General features: G+C 40.0%; 1 protein-coding gene across 4 annotated transcripts in view; it reads left to right on the top strand.

The window, feature by feature from the left end:
• FNIP2 (folliculin interacting protein 2) overlaps window positions 1-20532 on the top strand; it is a 136243-nt gene that overhangs the window by 36756 nt on the left and 78955 nt on the right. Inside the window, exon 1 of one of the 4 annotated variants that reach the window (XM_080674983.1) lies at window positions 3565-4179. The exons of 2 other annotated variants lie outside the window; for them this stretch is intronic. In XM_080674983.1, the coding sequence (XP_080531109.1) occupies window positions 4004-4179 (176 nt within the window). In that variant the 5' untranslated portion in view covers window positions 3565-4003. Of the gene's footprint in view, window positions 1-3564; window positions 4180-20532 lie in introns of those variants that run through there. One more of the 4 variants, XM_080674985.1, reaches the window with a different exon arrangement.

Raw genomic sequence — 20532 nt, 5'->3', positions numbered from 1 at the left:
GTTCTTTCTGTTAAGATAACATGAGTCACATCAATTGGAGTGAACATAAGTTGTTAAAATGTCTAAAGGAACTTTTGCTATAGTTGTGGGGGAAGGAAAAGTTTTCCCCCATTTTTATTTATACTTTTTCTGGTTGGTCTAATAATTAAATTGACATGAGACATAGTAATAGGAGAAAAGAACCAAACTTATTATGTATGTACATACAGGGGTTCTGTAGGAATATAGGGCTGAAGGTAAATCAGGCAATTAAGGCTTATATGCAATCTTGAGCTAAGAAGAAAGAGAAGGTAGGTAATTCACAGGTAGATGAGACACAGCAAAACATTGGGTAAACAGCCCTGGCCAGGTGGCTCTGTTGGAGCGTTGTCCTGAACACCAACAGGTTGTGGGTTCTCATACTGGTCAGGGCACATACCCAGGTTGTGGGTTCGATCCCCTGTCGATCCGGGCAGGTGTAGGAGGCAACCGATCTCTCTCTCTCTCTCTCTCTCTCTCTCTCTCTCCCCCCCCCGCCCCCTTCCTCCCTCCTTCCCTTCTTCCCTCCCCCCATCTCCCTCTCTAAAAATCAATAAAAACATATCCTCAGGTGAGGATTGAAAAAACACACAAAGCATTGAGTAAACAAATTCTTGTCAGCCATCCAGAAACAGTAGACTTTGCTAGGTTGCTCCCTGGTCTGCCACGCTTAATTCATAATATGTTAATGTGATGCTCTCTTCCTTTAAGCAGGATTTCTATCTGAATCCTTTAAGGCAAGCAGTTCTTTATTCTTAAAAATAGCCAAATAACTAGCTTAAAATAATTCCCAGAACTCTTTTCCCCCTCATAGTAAATGAGAGAAAGAGGTAGTAGGTGTGTTTGAGCACAAACACCCTCCAGGCAGAATTTATGTACAAAGAAGCGCACTATTTGTTTGCAGTCGATTCAGGTCATAATTTTAATGTAAATATCCAGTGGCATTAAACCAATCAGAAAGTTGTCTATTGGGCACCTACCATGTGTAAGACCTGTAGGAGGCACAAAGAGAAATGTCAAGACCCAGTTTTGATACTCAAAGAATTTATGATCTAGTTAGGATCGTAAGACATGTACACTACTCTTTTGCAAAGCAGTTGTGTGTTGTGTTGAAAGTGTGGTTTAAAAAATTATAGAGGAATTCAAGAGAGAAGATGATCTTCCAGCCTAGGAAGGCTTCCTGGGGAAGATGGAATTGTGACCGAGGAAGTGGTCCTCCAGTGTATGGTTCCCAGGCCAGCAGCAACAGCTTCCTGGGAACTTAGAAATGTAAATACTCAGTCTCCACACCAGCAGTGTTGAATCATAAACCCTGGGGAGAGGGCCAGCAATTCATGTTTATAAAGATGCTAAAGTTATAGCCTTACTCTACCAAGGAAATGGTGGCTAAAAGGTGTGCTGAGTTTAGGGAGAAACAGTGACTGGCACATAGTAAGTGTTTAGGTAAAGATGGCTGGCTGGTTTAGGTAAAGTGTTTAGGTAAACACTCAGAAGAGGTTTAGGGTTTAGGGTTTTCTGTGCCATTTGGTTTCTGTTTAAGGGAATTTTCCCCCAGTGCATTTGATCTTTATTTCATCCAAACATCCTTTGTAACCATGTTGTCATTTTCAGCTCATATTATTCTGATCATTTAAAATGTTTGCATCATCTGGATAGGGGCTAAAATTTGTATTTTTATAATATTATTTGAAGCCTTTGTAAAATATAAAATATCAGAATTATTGAACAGCTTGTGGCTAACTACTAGGTAGATGTAGTATATGCAGAACACGTATCTTAAAAGAGGGTTTCATGGCATTTCATCAAGTCCTAGATAAATATCTTTTAGAGATTAAAGTTTTTAAATGAAAATTCAGTCTTATACATAAAAAGTGGGATGTCGTTCCCCCAGTGTTTCCTCTGCATATCTTATGGAATTCAGTTATTGGCATTTTTAAAGACCCCACCCCATCAACATTGAACTATACTTTTATTTGACGAGGTGCACCCTAGCTGAATTGAAGATGCTGACTTAGGGCTTCACTGGTGATGGTGAAAGGCTTTACTTTCAGCCTTTGCTCACTGAGCTGCCCTGACCTAAAGTGGAAAAGTTAGAGCATTTGCATAAGTGATCTTCCGATTCTCTGTTAAAAAGACAAAGTGATTTTAAAGACAGTTGGCTGGGGAGGGGGTGGGGTGAGAAGGGGGAGGGGGTGGGGGGGAGAAGAACCCATGATCACACTCTGGCCATACAGTTAAGCTTTAAGTTTAAAATGTGTTCTCCTTTCTGGAAAAATGAACCCATTTTCTCCTAATGTAGTTTTATCTTGGCACTATCCATTTAGCATGTTCCACAGAGCAGTCTAGTCACTATTGTAGGTGTGTTGTAATCTTTGCTTCTCAGAGGAGGATATATTTAAGATCTTTTTGGGGTTTGTTATAGAGGGACTTCAGGGTTACGTACATAATAAAGTCTTAAGGTAATAGAGACCTCTACCACAGTATCAGATTTTTCTCACACTTGTGAAATGAAATACAGCTGCCATGTATAAAGATGCATTTAAAACCTTCTTAAACTAAAGACTCAGCCAAGTGTTCATCAGATATTAGGAATCTGTTAATATTTTTTTAAAATATATTTTATTGATTTTAGAGAGGAAGGGAGAGGGAGAGATAGAAACATCAACGATGAGAGAATCATTGATTGGCTGCTTCCTGCACGCCCCCTACTGGGGATTGAGCCAGCAACCCAGGCATGTGCCCTTGGCTGGCTTCGAACCTGGGACCCTTCATCTGCAGGCCTTCGCTGTATCCATTGAGCCAAACCAGCTAGGGCTGTTAATATTTTCTTCAGCCAAAATCAAGGATGAGGAAGAGGGAAAGGAATTGGGACAATCTTTTAGTTATTTAGTATCAAAATTTGACCTGTATTTTTAGGGGCCTATGCTTTACTTCTAAAAGAAAATTTATTTTTTCCTTGAACTCACAGTAGTGTAGAAAAATCATATTAATTTTATAACTTATTCTCAATTTACAGATGAAGAATGTTAGTGTCAGAACTTAAATTTGAAATGCTTTTGTTCTTGGTTCTGGTAGTCAAGACTTTCTCAACATAAATATGCCCAGGAATCAGGAATTCAGTGCAAGAGTTTTGAGGGTTTATGGCTTCCCACTTATTACTATTTTTTTTTACTAATATATAGATACAGAATATATAGATACTAATATATAGATACAGAATATCTATATATTAGTTTACAGAATGTATTTGGTATTAAAGCAAGCATGTGTCCCTACTCTGCCAGCCCTAAACCATCTTCTATACATTAAGCCCTACATATTTGTCTGTTGTGGGTAACCACCTCTTTCACTTGCCATGGGCAGAGTTTTGCAAGGTTGCAGAGTAAGACCTGTCAGCTGATGCTTGCTCACATGAGAGCCATTAGGAGGGTGATGTGGCCAATGTCAGAACAACCTTGCAGCTGAAGGCAAGCCACTGCATTTGCCCAGAGCCATATGAATAGGTCTTGTGACTGAATACTTTACTACTGCATAATCTCCAGCAGAGGAGCACAGATGGAGCGGGTCAGTCCAGGCTGCTCAACCTGTTGAGGACTTTACTTTTGCTAACAGGAGCACAAGCTTAGGAACAAACGTAGGGAATTGGACTTGTCTGTTTATAATGAGTTTGCTGAGAGCATGTTTTATAACGTGATGGATGCATCTGACTTCCTAAATCATTGGCGGGCTTAATTTACGTAACAAATGAATGTTCCTTTTTTTTTCTTCTTCTTCTTAAAAAAAAAAAAAAAAAAACTTTTGAAAGAGGAATTTGTAGGCTGCTGCCCAGTAGCTTGTCTCACCTACTGTATAGGGAGTGCAGTGATCATTTAGAGTAGCTGGTCACTTCGGACTATCCCTCAAACAACAAAGGCTCTTCAACATTTGTGTCCAAGTCCATGTTGATAGTCAGGATAAACCGAAAGGACGTTAAACGGCTCAGGAGATGTGTGGAGGCACAGCGAAGACCACAAACCGGCCCCCTGGCCGGCAGGATTCAGCCAATTATGTGAGTGATGCTGTTTCTGATGCTGGGAGGACTTGCAAGACAATTTTCTGCACAAAGATTCGAAAACGTGCCAGGGTAAGAAGGGGCACTGATCACACGGAACTTGACAGCAGGTTTGAAATTTTAATTCTATTTCAAAATCTAAGCGAAATTTTAATTTAATTCACTGTGTACCAGGATGGTATTATAATGAACTATTTAAATAATGATGCTTATCTAAAAAGAGTAGCATACTTGCTATATTCTTTTTAGGTTGATTATTTCATTCATTTTAGAAGAATTCATTAATTTTATTAGAAGTTCTTAATTGAAGCATTCTTTGTAAAGAATTTTATTGCCCTATTAATGAAAAGGAAAAAAATCCTTTGAGAATTACAGTCATTCCAAAATATAATGTAGACAGATAGTAAGGAAAGCCATAAATATATTTATTGGTTGGTTTAAAATGTTGTTTCAGGATATAGTTTCTGTCATATAAAAATCTTTGTCTTTCTTTAGTAGAAATTTAATAAAATGGTATAGAGTCCACTCCAGTATAAGAACCCAGTAAGTTGGAGAGTTAGGGAGAAGTGTGGAAATCATTTTATGGGTATTGGGTCACATGCTGTCCACTCAATTAAAGAGATAAATATGTAGAACAACTTTGGAAGAGGTAATGAATAATATGGTACATTAGGAAAATACATTTGAGTGCTAGATAAGAACTTCACTTTTATACTATCTATTTTTATCTGTTTCTTATCAAGAAAGGACAGCTGAGTGAAAGGAAGGAGTAATGGATTAGCATTCATTTTATCTGGATCTTGAACCCTGTTCTGATCTCACTTGATCCCCAGCTCTGCTGCCCAAGATCCTTGTAATATTGGGCGAATCTCCCAGCTTTTGTGAGTCTCACTCTCACCTGCTAAGCTATGTAGTTGGTTCAGATGATTTAAAAAACTTTTTCTTCTTCAGAGATTCGGAGATGTAGCATCAGGACCTTTTATATTCCCTATTTCTTTTATTTGTCCAGTTCTAGATTTCCCAAATAGATATTTCAGGGAAGGAGGTAGTATACCCATAAGAATATGCAGGGCCACCCCAATTATTTAAAAAAAAAAACTTCAAGTTTTGGGTATGTACTTATATTTCCCACTTTCAGTGAACTTATTATTCTTTGGTAGATTTTAATAATTTTCATTTAAACAACACTTTAAACTTAATAAAACATGTTCATGTCCACTGTCTTCCCCCCCTTTTTTATTAAACTTGTTAGATATTCACTATCTTCTTTCACTTTTTTAACTTACATTTACTTCTCTGATGCTGAGTGTTGTTTTTTTTAGAATTCTGTACAATGATGACATATACTTGTCAATTAATTGGAATTCATCTCCAGACAGAACAGTTGTCTTGGTAGACCTCATCCACTTTCTGTTCCCTTTCCTACAATCTTGAAACTGTATTTGTTATTTGCAGTACTGTATTTGATTTCCTGAATTTATTTAGGACTTGGGCCAGTCTCAAGGGTAGAGTGAAATATTGACAGGAGCTTGCCCTGTAAGCATCGGGCTCCAAAGTGCTCACGAGTTATCTATTTGTCCAAGTCAGGTGGCAGTCAGTTAGGTATGACTTCCAACTCCTTCTTTGCTCTTAGGTATCTTAAATCAATATTTTCGATTCATGGTGGGCATCCCACAAGTGGCAGACTGTCTTAAGTTATATGCAGATTTTTTACTGCATCTGCGTTATTCTATACTATAATATAGGGGTTAAGTATACTAGTAGTTTGTTTCCCCCACTGCCCCCTAATGATTTTCCAATTATTCAGAGTCGATGAGAAAGATTCCACAAATACATTGGAGTCATGTTGGATACCTAGTAGTTAGCCGCAGTGTAAAACTGACACAGATCAGTGCAGAAAGAGACATTTTAATCTTCCCAGTTATGGTTCACGTGGAATGAAACATTTCAGGAAAGAAGTTTGTCCTCTGTATCTTCACTTCCATCCTCATTATTCTCTAGAATGACAGCTATGGGGGTTCAATTTATTTCACAAAATAACAATGAACAAAAACCTAAAGAGTTTGATGAGGCATCTTAAATGGTCTATCAATAAAAAATTTCGTGCTAAAACTCAATTCAGATCTCATAACTCTGGAATCTGATGCTAGGTATATTGTGCAGTCTTCAAATAATTGCTTCCAGTCTTCTTTCTTAAAATGTCATCTCGCAAAGCTACTAATAACTTGATTTTTAAAACTTTCCCAACAAACTAGATACATATACAGGGCTGTTTATAAAAGGAATGTGGGAGTATTTGCCAAGCTTATCTGTGATCATTGTTTCTCCTATGGCAGGAGAAATCTGACATAACCTTGCCTTTGCAAGTATACCATACACACACTGTAGAGGAACTGAAACTAAGCACTTCAGAGTCAACTGTGCTTTAAGTTTCATATCTTGAAAAAGGATTCAGAAGAGATTCTTTGTACTGTTTTGAAATCACCAGGCTGGAAGGAGTAGAAGAATTAATGAATGTAAATATCCAACTTCTCTACAATTTGGATGAACTAATTCTACTAAAAAAAAAAAAAAAAAAAGGAAAGAAGGGGAGGGAAGGAGGGAGGGGGGAGGGCTGTAGACAGAGCTGTAGTTGCTTACCAAGAAAATAAGTACGGAAACTAGGGTCCGTTTTCCCCTAGTGCAGTGGTCGGCAAACTCATTAGTCAACAGAGCGGCAAACCGCAGCTCGCGAGCGGCAAACCGCAGCTCGCGAGCGGCAAACCGCAGCTCGCGAGCCGCATGTGGCTCGCGAGCCGCAGTTTGCTGACCACTGCCCTAGTGAACTACTTCACACAAATGAACTGAACATGATTTTACTACCAGTCTTTATTTATAGTAGTTAGGATTACTGACTAGGAAACACAAAAATAGTCACTGATTTAGAGATGTGTGAAGGCAACAGACCAAAGAATTCTGAAGATTTTAGTAAAAGGCTATTAAAGTCTGATGCTAGTTGTAGAGGTGGGGAGAGTGTTTTTTTCATTGTGTTCTTCACTTAGAAACACTGTGTGAAAACCTTTCTGCTTTGATACTACTTAGAAAATGTAGCTGTTGGACAGGTTAAATGAAGTGAGCAGAGAGAAGCAGCAAACCCTGGTCAGCTGATGGTCTTGTGCTTCCTGACAAGCTTCACAGGAAGGTTGTAAATTGCCGGGCGTGACTCTTTCAGATGCATTGCGTATTGCTGTCACAAGTTCTCGTACCCTTCCTGCACGCCTTCCCTTTTCACTGATTTTAGGGGTCATGAGGAATTTTCTTTGGCCAGTTAAAAAAGTTTATTTCTATCAGTTGATAGTTGGGATTCAGAGATGTAATTTGAGAATGACTGAGTGAATGAATGAAGGAATGCAGTGGTAACTTAGTATTGCTGCAAAGTCATGTGTGATTTAGGTTTAAATAACATTTATCTTTTCCCTCTGAGGCAATCTCTCTTCTTAGGAATGAATCAGAGCAGTCTTACTACAGAGTTTTGAAGTGAGTATGAACTCGCTTCATAGGAGCTGACAACTGACATAAACTTTTATCCGGGTCTTATTTTAAGTATTGATGACATAACAGGGTAAAGTCCTTGTTATTAGTCACCATAACTGTTTCCAGAATGACAGTGTTCCAGACAGAAGACAAGATTACTCCAGCCACGGGGTCTGCAGGCCAGCCATTGGGCCTCTTGGAAGCATTTTTTCCTCAAGTTTGAGCTCAGCTGGATGCTGAACTGCAATACTCATTGAACTAATCCACAATTCCTGGTGCTTCTGTTATGGCTTCTGTTGTGAGTCAGACTGTGGCTTAGCCTTATCCTTTTATTGGTACAGTAACAAAAGCTGAATAACTCCTGAACAATGATGTAGCAAGCCCTGGTGGGAATTGGTGAGTGCAGTAATAACCTGTGACACCCGTATAAGATTATAGTTAAACTGCCAGTCAAAAGGAATCCAGCCTGTGGGCTCTAGAAAAACCTGGCAACTCTCTTCCCTTTTTATGGGATCCAAGTTTATATGAAATGTTGGTTATCAGATACCCATCCATCCATTAATGTTTATATATTGAAGAGTTCAGTCCTCTTATCGATTTAGAAAAAGTAAAAAAAAACCTATTCTCAGGTCTTTATAGAACAGATATGAATTAATAGCCTATCTTTTTTCACTATGCCATTTCCTTTTACTTTGTGCTTTACCCTGTCCAAAGGCCAATAAACAAACAAAGAAAGAAAGAACTTAGTAAAACTACGATAGTTTTTCCACTTACTAATTTTTATTTTTAATTCAATTCTCACAAATGAGACCCTAGACCAGGGGTGGGCAAACTTTTTGACTCGAGGGCCACAATGGGTTCTTAAACTGGACCGGAGGGCCAGAACAAAAGCATGGATGGAGTGTTTGTGTGAACTAATATAAATTCAAAGTAAAGGAGCGGAGGGGAGAGCAAGAGAACGGGATAGAACAGCCGGATCCAGCCCGCGGGTCATAGTTTGCCCAAGGCTGCCCTAGACTATGGTACCTGATATGGTAGGAGCACCTTTGATCTAGGGGCCTTTTCTACCTTCATGATATGATCGGAGGACTCATCTCTGCCTTCAACTCACTCTGTCTTTGGAAACATTCCCTCATGGATCTGTGTTTCTATTTTCTCTTCTAAAAAATATAAACAAAACAAAAGTGGTAGATTGGGTCAGTGATCCCCAAATATGTAAAGTGACTTCAGATCCATTGGACCAAGTTCCTGGAGGTGGAGCCTGTGACAAACAAAACAAAAAAAACAAAATAAAAAACACACCACTAAGAGCTTCTAAGGTAATTCATATGATAAGTGGTGTCTGAGGTCCCTTATAACTATAATATTATGATTGTCGCTGACGAATGAGACCCAAAGATGTAAGGAAAATATGAAGACCTTGGGTAATCAAAGGAGTCAAAACTATCTCAGTGGTATTAAATTCAATCGAGTAAATTTGAAGAACTAATTGGTTAAGCAATCCCTGAATCAGACAGCATCTCATCTAGCAGGTAGAGAGAAGTCCCAAAAGCTGTACAATCTGGCCCTAACCGGTTTGGCTCAGTGGATAGAGCGTCGGCATGTGGACTCAAGGGTCCCGGGTTCGATTCCGGTCAAGGGCATGTACCTTGGTTGCAGGCACATCCCCAGTGGGGGGTGTGCAGGAGGCAGCTGATTGATGTTTCTCTCTCATCGATGTTTCTAACTCTCTATCCCTCTCCCTTCCTCTCTGTAAAAAATCAATAAAAAATATTAAAAAAAAAAAAAAAAAAAAAGCTGTACAATCTGAAAGGCTTTTATAGGCAGAACTGGGCAGGGCAAGAATGTTACTTGCAAAAGAAAAGAAAGGATTGTTTCAGGCAAGGTTACCTTCCTTTGGGTGGAGGTAGTCTTGTCTGACAGATTGCTTCAGCTTCCTTTACGGGGCGGATGGAGAGGGCCCGTTTGACAAGTCATTGGTACTGACTAGGAAATTTCAGATTGACCAATTAAGATTATATTCCTGGAGAAGGTTGAACTGCATTTAGGTCAGGTATTAAGTCTAGGTTTGGTGTCATGGGCTTTAGCACAAATGACCCCACGTTGGGCTTGTGGTTTTTCTCTTTTAACAGTGGTAATCTTTTTCCATGTGAGGGAACAAACCATGTGTTTATTTAAGAGAGTGTATTTTCAACAGAGGGAATAGCATACAGAGATCCTAAAGCAGGAACATGCTTGGTATGCGCCTGTTCCTTCTACCCTTCTAAATTCTAGCTGGTCAAATAATTCAAATGACACATAGGAGATTTACAGGAGAAAATCAAATTTTAATAATGTGCATATGGGGAATTCACATAAGCATGAAAAGTCTAGATCAGGGGTCCTCAAACTTTTTAAACAGGGGGCCAGTTCACTGTCCCTCAGACCGTTGGAGGGCCGGACTGTAGTTAAAAAAAAACCCAAAAAACTATGAACAAATTCCTACGCGCACTGCGGGCCCGGGACGAGTGGGCTGCTAAGCAGGACAGGCAGCGGCACCTGGCGGGCCGGATAAATGTCCTCGGTGGGCTGCATGTGGCCCACGGGCCGTAGTTTGAGGACGCCTGGTCTAGATATTTAGGGAAAATGAAATGTGTATGTTATTCAGAATTAAGGAGGAGGAAGTAAGGCAGTTCACAGAGAGATGAAAAGAGTTCATGTTCAGTAAGCAAATGTATATTGATTATCTTGAAACAGTGGGACACAGAAGACTTTGGTCAAATGGGCTTTGCTAGGTTCCTCCCTGTCTATCACACCTAGTTCATACTAAAACATAGTTGTCTGTGATGATAACTCCCTTTCTGGAGAAAGTTCTTCCTTTGTCAAAATTCTTTTAGGCAGGGGGAAAGGTCAAAGATTTTTCCCGAGTTTTTTATTTCTTAAAAATAATCAGCTTAAAATAATCAAATCCCAAAGAGGCATATTTTGAAGTGACAAACTCTGTTCCTCATACACTCTAAAGAGAAAAATGTTGCCTAAGGACAAAGATGATTTGGATTCAGAGAGTAGATGGTTCTTTGTGGGAACATCAGTGAGGCTGAGGTGTGCTGGTAGACGGGGTTATCACACTGTGATATGAGAGGCAGGTAGAGGTGGCCTGCCCCCTAATATCTCTCCCATTGGCTCTCGCTTGATAACAAAAATTCCTGCTATTAGAACCTCATTTCTTTGTATTTAAGCCTTACTCTCTGGGGGCAGTAACTAATACCTTAGTAGGAACTAAAAGAAAACTTGTTCCTCTGTCAGGGAGAACAAGATCACATGAGAGGATTGGGTGTGTTCTGTAGAGCAGTGTGTGAGGACTGACCTTATCCTTTCCAGCTGGGTGGGCAGGACTGAGGGAGACCATCTGTAATTGTGTTGAACAGGGCCAAGAGTTTTGATGGCTATATCCAAAGCTCAAATGATGTGCCCATGGTGTTCATCTTCACAGGGAAGTCTCTAGCAGACTATAACAGACCAAAATGGTCTTCAGAGAACGCTCCTATCACAGACTTTAAAACTAGTGCTTATTACTAAAAGTTTCTGTATTTTAATTGACAGTTGATTTTTTTTTTCCTTTTAAAAGACTATTTTGTAGAGCCGTTTTAGGTTTACAGCAAAATTGAGCAGAAAATATAGAGTTCCTGTCTACTTCCTATCCTGCACACTCACAGCCTCCCCTGCTGTCAACATCTCACACCAGAGTGGTGCATTTGTTACAACAGATGGACCTACATTGACACATCATAATCACCCAAAACCATATTTTCATTAGGGTTCACTCTTGGTGATGTACATTCTATGGGTTTTGACAAATGCATGAAATGTATTAATTAATATAGTATTGTACAGAGTGGTTTCACTGCCCTAAAACTCCTCTGTGCTCTGCCTATTCATCTCTCCCTAGTCCCAGGCAACCACTGATGTTTTTACTGTCTCCATAGTTCTGCTTTTTATAGAAGTCTTTTGGTTGGAATCATAGTATGTAGCCTTTCCTGATTGGCTTCTTTAACTTACTAATTGTATTAAAGATTTCTATATGTCTTTTCATGGCTTGATAACTCATTTCTTTTTGGCACCAAGTAATATTCCATTGTCTTGATGTAGCACCATTATTTTTCCATTTACCTACTGAAGGATATCTTGGTTGCTTCCAAGTGTTGGCAATTATGCTGTAAACATCTGTGCAGGTCTTTGTGTGGACATAACTTTTACCCCTTTGGATACATATCAAGGAGTGTGGTTGCTGGATCATAAGGTAAAAGTTTGTTCAGTTTTGTTGTAAGAAACTGCCAAACTTCCAAAGTGGCTGTACCATTTAATTTCCCCCCACCAATGAATAACTGTTCCTGTTAGTCCACATCCTTGTCAGTATTTGGTTTTGTTATTGTTCTGGATTTTGGCCATTCTAATCTGTCTGTAGTGGTATCTTACTGTTTTTATTTGCTTTTCTCTAATGACATATGATGTGGAGCATCATTTGCCATCTATATATATTTTCTGAGCTGCCTGTTTAGTTTTTCCCCCACTTTCTAATTGGGTTGTTCTTTTTCTTATTGTTGAGCTTTATGAGTTCTTTGAATATTTGGATACCAGGCCTTTATTCAGATATGTCTTTTGCAAATATTTTCACCCAGTCTGTGGCTTTCTTCTCATTTTCTCTCTCTCTCTCTCTCTCTCTCTCTCTCTCTCTCTCTCTCTCTCTCTCTCTCTCTCTCTCTCTCTCCCCAATGATATTTTCCCCCATTGATTTTTCAGAGAGAGTGGAAAGGAGTGGGGAGGGGGAGAGAGAAAGGAGAAGAGAGAGAGGGAAACATCAATGTGAAAGAGACACATCACACATCAATTGTTTACCTCCAGCACACACTCCGACCAGGGGCTGGGGATCGAACCTGCAACCCAGGTATGTACCCATGACCAGGAATCAAACCCGAGACCCTTCTATGTGCAGGCCTACACTTTAACCAACGAGCCACTGTGGCCGAGGGAATGTCTTCTCATTCTCTTGGTACTGTCTTTCACAGACCAGAAGTTTTTAATTTTCATGAAGTTCAGCTTGTCAATTTTTTTTTTATTTCATGGCTTGTGCTTTTGGTGTTGTTATCATTTTGCCCAAGATCATCTAGATTTTCCCCCTGTGTTATATTCTAGAAGCTTTATAGTTTTTCATTTTACATTTATGTCTATGAGCCATTTTGAGTTAAGTTTTTGTGAAGCCTGTATCTAGATTCAATTTTTTGCATGTAAATGTGTAATTGTTTTATCACCTTTGTTGAAAGATAATGGTTGCTATATGTGTGTAAATCTGCTCCTGGGCTTTCTGTTGCTCTGTCTTCTCTGTCATCAGTAACACACTGTCTTAATTACTCTAACTTTATAGTAAGTCTTGAAGTTGGTAGTTTCAGTCTCCTGACTTTGCCCTTCTCCTTCAGTATGTTGGCTATTCTGAGTCTTGTGCTTCTCCATATAAACTTTAGATCCATTTTTTTGATGTTTACAAAATGACTTGCTGTGATTTTTATTGGGATTGCGTTGAATTTACAGATCCAGTTGGGAAGAACTGACATTTGAGTCTTTATACCCATGAACATGGAATATCTCTGCAATTATTTAATTCTTTGATTTATCAGAGGTTTTCCTCATATACTAGTAGATCTTGTACATATTTTGTTACATTTATACTTAAATAATTTTGGGCTGCTATTAGAAATGGTATTGTGTTTTTCATTTTATTTTATTTTTTATTTTATTTTATTTTAAATTTAATAAATCTTTATTGTTCAGATTATTACAATTATTCCTCTTTTTTCCCCCCATAGCTTCCCTCCACCCGGTTCCCACCCCACCCTCTGCCCTTACCTCCCCCGCATTGTCCTCATCCATAGGTGTACAATTTTTGTCCAGTCTCTTCCCGCACCCCGACACCCCTTTCCCCCTGAGAATTGTCAGTCCACTCCCTTTCTATGCCCCTGATTCTATTATATTTACCAGTTTATTCTGTTCATCAGATTTTTAATTCACTTGATTTTTAGGTTCACTTGTTGATAGATATGTATTTGTTGTTCATAATTTTTATCTTTACCTTTTTCTTCTTCTTCCTCTTCTTAAAGAATACCTTTCAGCATTTCATATAATACTGGTTTGGTGTTGATGAACTCCTTTAGCTTTTTCTTATCTGTGAAGCTCTTTATCTGACCTTCAATTCTGAATGATAGCTTTGCTGGGTAGAGTAATCTTGGTTGTAGGTTCTTGCTATTCATCACTTTGAATATTTCTTGCCACTCCCTTCTGGCCTGCATAGTTTCTGTTGAGAAATCAGCTGACAATTGTATGGATACTCCCTTGTAGGTAACTAACTGTTTTTCTCTTGCTGCTTTTCATATTCTCTCTTTGTTTTTTGCTCTTGGCATTTTAATTATGATGTGTCTTGGTGTGGTCCTCTTTGGATTCCTTTTGTTTGGGGTTCTGTGCGCTTCCTGGACTTGTAAGTCTATTTCTTTCACCAGGTGGGGGAAGTTTTCAGTCATTATTTCTTCAAATAGGTTTTCAATATCTTGCTCTCTCTCTTCTTCTGGCACCCCCATAATTCTGATCTTGGTACGCTTGAAGTTGTCCCAGAGGCTCCTTACACTATCTTCATATTTTTGGATTCTTTTTTCTTTTGTCTTTTCCAGTTGGGTGTTTTTTGCTTCTTTGTATTTCAAATCTTTTACTTGATTCTTGCGTTCCTCTAGTCTGCTGTTGGGTCTCTGTATAATATTTTTTATTTCAGTCAGTGTATGTTTAATTTCTAGGTGGTCCTTTTTCATATCCTCGAGGGTCTCGCTAAATTTATCGGCCTTTTCTTGGAACTTCTTGAAAAACCTTATAACCGTGGTTTTGAACTCTATATCCAGTCGTTTGCTTTCCTCCATTTCTTTCGTTTGTGATCTGTTTCTTTGTCTCCACATTTTCACTGCTTCCCTGAGTTGATAGAGTAGCCTTGTGTGGTAGGTGTCCTATATGGCCCAGTGGGTCTGCCTCCCCAGTTACCTGAGGTGGACACCCTTGGTGCACCCCTTTGTGGGCTGTGTGCACAGTCTTGTTGTAGTTAAGCCTTGATTGTTGTTGGTATCAATGGGGGGAATTGACCTCCAGGCCAATTGGCTGTGAGGATCAGCTGTGTCTACGCTGGGAGAACTTCTGTGCTGGAGACACCCTTATGAGGCAAGACTTGCTTCAGTGGGGCTTTGGTGCTCACTGAGTCTGCCCCCTGAGTGTGCCCCTTATGGATCTGAGGAGTTATAATCTGGATGGTCCTACTCTGACCCCTGGGTACACTGGCTCTTGGATCTCCAAGGAGGTGCTAATTTAGCCTCTGCCTGAGGCCACCCAGCAGGAGCTACGGAGATCTGCAGGTTCCTCTTTGTGTTTTGGAGGTGCCCAGATGAGGCCCACCTGAGAAGCATTGCAAGCTGCTGTGGGGCCTTGGGCCTTCTTTTGGATGTTCTGGGTCTTTCTGACTCAGGTGCAGTTAGGTAAGTTTAGATTTCAAAGGACCAGGCCATTCATATGCAAAAGCCTCTGTGCTCAGCTTGGATGGGGCGGAGTCTCAGGGCGGAGCAAACAGCAGTGGCTTCCCGTCAGCCCTCCCTTTTCTTTTTAAATATCTCCATCTAGCCAAAACCGGTTTGGCTCAGTGGATAGAGCATCGGCCTGTGGACTGAAGGGTCCCGGGTTCGATTCCGGTCAAGGGCATGTACCTTGGTTGTGGGCACATCCCCAGTGGGGGGGTGTGCAGGAGGCAGCTGATCGATGTCTCTCTCTCATCGATGTTTCTAGCTCTCTATCCCTCTCCCTTCCTCTCTGTGAAATATCAATAAAATATAAAAAATAATAATAATAAATAAATATCTCCATCTTTTTCTTAAATATGTTTTCTGACTATCAAAACAATACAATTTTATTACAAAAATTAGAAAATGCAAGGAAATGTAAAATATGAAAACCCAAATTACCCATAATGCTATCACATAAATTTTGCTACTATAAACATTTTTGTTTATTTCCTTGCAGTTCTTTCTTGATATAGATATAAGCTACATTGTATTAACTGAATCATATTGTATATCAAGCTATATAATCTGCTTTTATAACTGTGATACCATGACATTTCCCCCATGTTATTAAAATGTTTTTGAGAACAATTTGTAATGACTTTGTAGTATCTTCTTAAATGGCTTCAAAAAGCTGGGAGTGTGTCCTGCTAATGGGTATTCAGATTTCCAGTTACAGTGCAGACAATGGCCCAATTTTTTGTTCAAATTTCTGACAGGTTCTTGGGAGGGAATTTTCCTTGTAGGAAATTTGAAGGAGACCCTTTTTTTTCTTCCTCAACGGAAATTGAAAATTGAGAGAGAGAAATTGGTCAGGTAGATGGAAATCAAAATATCTACATTTGGAAAACTGCTAGCATATTGAACAACAAGGGTCTGCCTAGTAATGAACCTCAAAATTAGACTAGTTTGCCCACCCCATCCTGAGCAGCCTAGAACACTCACAAGCCCACAAAGGGGCTTGCTGCCCTAAAACTTGATGTTGAGGAGTTGATGATCACATCAGCATGTGTATGCTCTACAGTCGGATAGATGCCCACAAATACAGGGAAATTTATCATTCAGAATTTCTTCTTCCCTTGGGAAGGAGCACGTGAGGTGAAGAGCAGTCAGGAATGTTAGTCTTCAGGATTGTGCTTCTACTGGTAGGAAACCTGAAGCAAAAGTAAGGAGACCCCCAACTCTTTCATAGGTTAAATCACCACCTAAAGGGTATGTATATGAGTGGGGTTTTTTTTGACATTTTGAAAAGTATTTTATCCATATGTCTTCAGAGATAATGCATTCACTTGGTTCAACAATAGAAATTATATATTTGAAATATATTGCTCCCACCTCTTTAATTCTTTCCCATCCCTTTAAGTAATCAATTTTATTTCTTAAAATTATTTTTATATTAATTTTGTGTAGACATATATATTCTTTCTTCTTACACAAAAGGTAGCATGTTCTATACAAGAATCTGCTCTTTGCTCTTTGGAGTTGGCAGTATAATCTAGAGATCTATGGGTCCTGCTTTCATTCTAACACTCTCTCTCCAAAGGCTACTTGGAATTCTGTTGTGTGACTGTAGTATAAGTGATTTAATTTGTCCCTACTAATATCCTCTCCAGTTTTTTCCAATATTCTGCTCTTATCAAACATCCTGCAATCACATGGTTTTCAAAATCTTATTTAGTTCCAGAAGTGGGATTAGTGGGTTCAATGCTATAAATAAAATTCTGATGCCTGTGACAATTTATCCTCCATATATGTAGTCAAACCATGTCTACCTCTGCCCCTGTTTCTCTCATCTGGGATGTCTGACTTTTGATTGTTTGCCAGTCTAATAGGTGTATGATTTTAAGTTGTTTTTCTAATTTCTAAGAGCGGGGTCTAGCATTTTTTCATGTGTTTAGAGACTTTTTTTTTTTTATTCCTGTGAACTATCTGTATCCATTGCCTAGTTTTCCTTTGATTTGCAAGTCTTTTTCTATATTGATTTTTGGTTGTTCTTTATATATTAGAGAGATTAATATTTTGTCTGTAATACGAGCAGTTATTTTTTTGTGAATTTTTAAAAAATCCCTTGATATCTTTTTTTTTTTTTTTTACACATTGAGGTCATGCTATAGTATACATAATTTGGTGTTCTGCTTTTCAGTCTTAACATTATACACCAGAATTTTTATTTTTCAAATGTGGCATGTTTTTACTCCTCAGAAGAAAATTCAGAGGGAGGTCCTGGAATGTAGAGTGGTTTCCCTGACTTATTTGCCACTGATGCTAAGATGATAGTGTCACTGAGCTGGAAGTGCACAGAATTTGGAGTCAGGAGACATTGGTTTGAGTCCTGACTTTGCCACTTAATGGTTATAACCTTGTTAAAGTCTCCTAACTTCTGTGTAAAACAGATTATATAATGCAGGCTCTCACAGGACATTTGTGAAGGTCAGCTCAGGTGAATTCTGTAAAAATGTTTGGCAGACTCTAAAATGTTAGGCAATTATTTATGTGTGTGCTATGCAGCTCTGATCACTGTCTTCCCCTTCCTACAGCCAAACATCAGACTTTCTGGAACTAGAGTCTCTAGGCTCTATGCGATTATGCCTTAAGAAGGCCGTTATTTAATATGATGGAAATAAATTTGATAAAGTAATAATAAACTCAGAGACATAAATAAGTTTACTAAATGAGAAGAGGGATTACTTTTTTAGAGACTTCGTCCTGTTCCTGGGAGAGGCAGGGAATGAAGAAGGACAGGAAAATGTGATATATGCATGCTGAGAAGAAAGCTCAATAAAGGTCATTGTCTAAAGCCAAACTACATATTTGAAACTCAATCTGAATTCCTTGAATTCATTAAGGTGGTTTTCCTGTAGGAGTTCACCCACTGCCTCATGCTTCAGCTACCAGGAAGCCTCTTTGAGCAAACAGTAATTAAGGTTGTTTGTCTTAAGACAATAATAGAATCTTTGATGGGTTTTAAAAAAAAGAGTAGGGTGTTCCTGTTGTATTCCTGTTTCATTATTTATTTTTAATTTTTAATTTAAATTTTATTATATACTAGAGGCCCGGTGCATGAAATTCATGCACGTAGGGGGGGTTCCCTTAACTCGGCCTGTACCCTCTCCAATTGTTGACCCCTTGCGGGATGTCTGACTGCCATTTTAGGCCTGATCCCAGGTATCGGGCCTAAACCGACAGTCAGACATCCCTCTCACAATCTGGGACCACTGGCTCCTAACTGCTCACCTGCCTGCCTGCCTGATTGCCCCTAACTGCTTCTGCCTCCTGCAGGCCTGATGTCGCCCCCAACTGCCCTCCTCTGCTGGCCAATTTGGTTCTGATTGGTTGGTTCCTATGCCAGCGTCAAAAGCTTTACCTCCTAGGCAGCCATTGGCTCCCCACAGCACCCAGATTTGGTTCTCATTGTTCGGTTCCTATGCCAGTAAGCGTCAAAAGCTCTGCATCCTAGACAGCCATTGGCTCCCCACAGCACCCAGATTTGGTTCTCATTGGTTGTTTTCAATGCCAGTCAGTGTCAAAAGCTCCACCTCCTAGGCAGCCATTGGCTCCCCACAGCACCCATCTTTGGTTCTCATTGGTTGGTTCTTATGCCAGCGTCAAAAGCTCTGCCTCCTAGACAGCCGTTGGCTCCCCATAGCACCCACCTTTGGTTCTGATTGGTCGGTTCCTATGCCAGGAAGTGTCAAAGGCTCCGCCTCCTAGGCAGCCATTGGCTCCCCACAGCACCCACCTTTGGTTCTCATTGGTCGGTTCCTATGCCAGTCAGCGTCAAAAGCTCTGCCTCCTAGGCAGCCATTGGTTCCCCACAACACCCACCTTTGGTTCTGATTGGTCGGTTCCTATGCCAGCCAGCATCTCCAGGCCTATCTCTGGGCCTGATCAAAGAGGCGGGGCTTAACAGCAGCCCCTGCAGAGTCCGGGAGAGAAAGAAAAGCCTGGCTACTGGCGAAGATCAGAAAGAAAGAGAGAGAAAGAGAGAGGTAAGTACACTGATCAACAGCTTCCACTGAGGCTGCAGATCAGACCCTGACTCACTTTCTGGGTCTCAGCCACCTGGGCAGTCAGTGTTGGGTCGCCAGGCTGGAGCTGGGCAACCCAGCACTGACTTCCGGATGGACTGCGTTTGGTCGTAGGCTCGGCCCCTTCCTAAGCCCCAGGCTTTAGGCTTGGGAAGCAGCCCTCCTCTTCAGTCGCAGGCTCGGCCCCTCCGATGGCCAGCTGGGAGTGACCTGGGTGCCGAGGAGGTTCCCAGGACCCAGGTATATATGCAAATTAACCACCATCTTTGTTGGGGTAATTTGCATACTCACTCTGATTGGCTATGGGCGTAGCGGAGGTACGGTCAATTTACATGTTTATTATTAGTAAGCTTTTTAAATATTCTAATTTTAATGAAAGGACAGTCATATGGTTAAATATTCAAAAGACAACATCATAGCGAGTACTTACAGCACACTGACTTATGTGTGTCTGGCTCTTTGTCACTTTGCTTTTAATCCTCAAAAGGACACTTAGGAGTTAGGTGCTACTACCCATGTGTTGCAGAGGAGTATACCAAGGAACAGAGTTTAGGTAAGTCTCGAAAGTCACATAGCTGGGAAGAGGCAGAGCAAGGACTTGAACCCAGGCTGCCTGGCTTGAGTGTACACTCTTTCTCACTGTGCTGTTTTGACAGAGATTTAGTAAATAGTGTAGGGAAAGCCTTTCCCTGTGCCTGTACAATGAGGTCTGCTTACTTCTCTTCCTCAACAGCCCAGCTTTCTATGCCAGACACAGCCAGTCTTACCAATTCATCACATATCTTTCTAGAGATACTCTATGCATACATGATAAAAATTCAGAGTTTTTCTCCTTTTTAAAAAAATATATAGTAGCATTGTAACACAATGGTTTGTATTTTTTTTTCAGTTAAAATTATGTTTTATAGCTTATTTTATAATCGCATAAGGAGCTTCCTCATTTGTTATATCAGTATAGTACTCTATTGTGTGGATGTACATTATTTAACTATCCCATGGTTTCCAGTCCTATGCTATTCCAGACAGTGCTGTAGGGAGTATCTTTTTGTACATAATTGTTTTGGATCTGTACAAGGTGATCTGTAGCATTAATTCCTACAAGTAGAATGGCTGAGTCAAAGTGTGTGTGTGTGTGTGTATCTCTCCCTCTCCCCCTCCCCCCACCCCCTTTCTTCTTTTTTTGGCCTCACCTCTCCCCCACCACTTCCCCATGTGCTCGTCTGTACCCACCATCTCTTTTAGAGATATTTTACAACCAAAGATAAGCACAGTTTCTATTTATTTTGGCTTTTTCATGTTGCAAACA

This window comes from Plecotus auritus, assembly GCF_963455305.1.
Source record: "Plecotus auritus genome assembly, chromosome: 6".
NCBI classification, from domain to species: domain Eukaryota; kingdom Metazoa; phylum Chordata; class Mammalia; order Chiroptera; family Vespertilionidae; genus Plecotus; species Plecotus auritus.
Note: the sequence above shows the minus strand (reverse complement) of the source record. Positions and strands in the feature narration are given on the sequence as shown.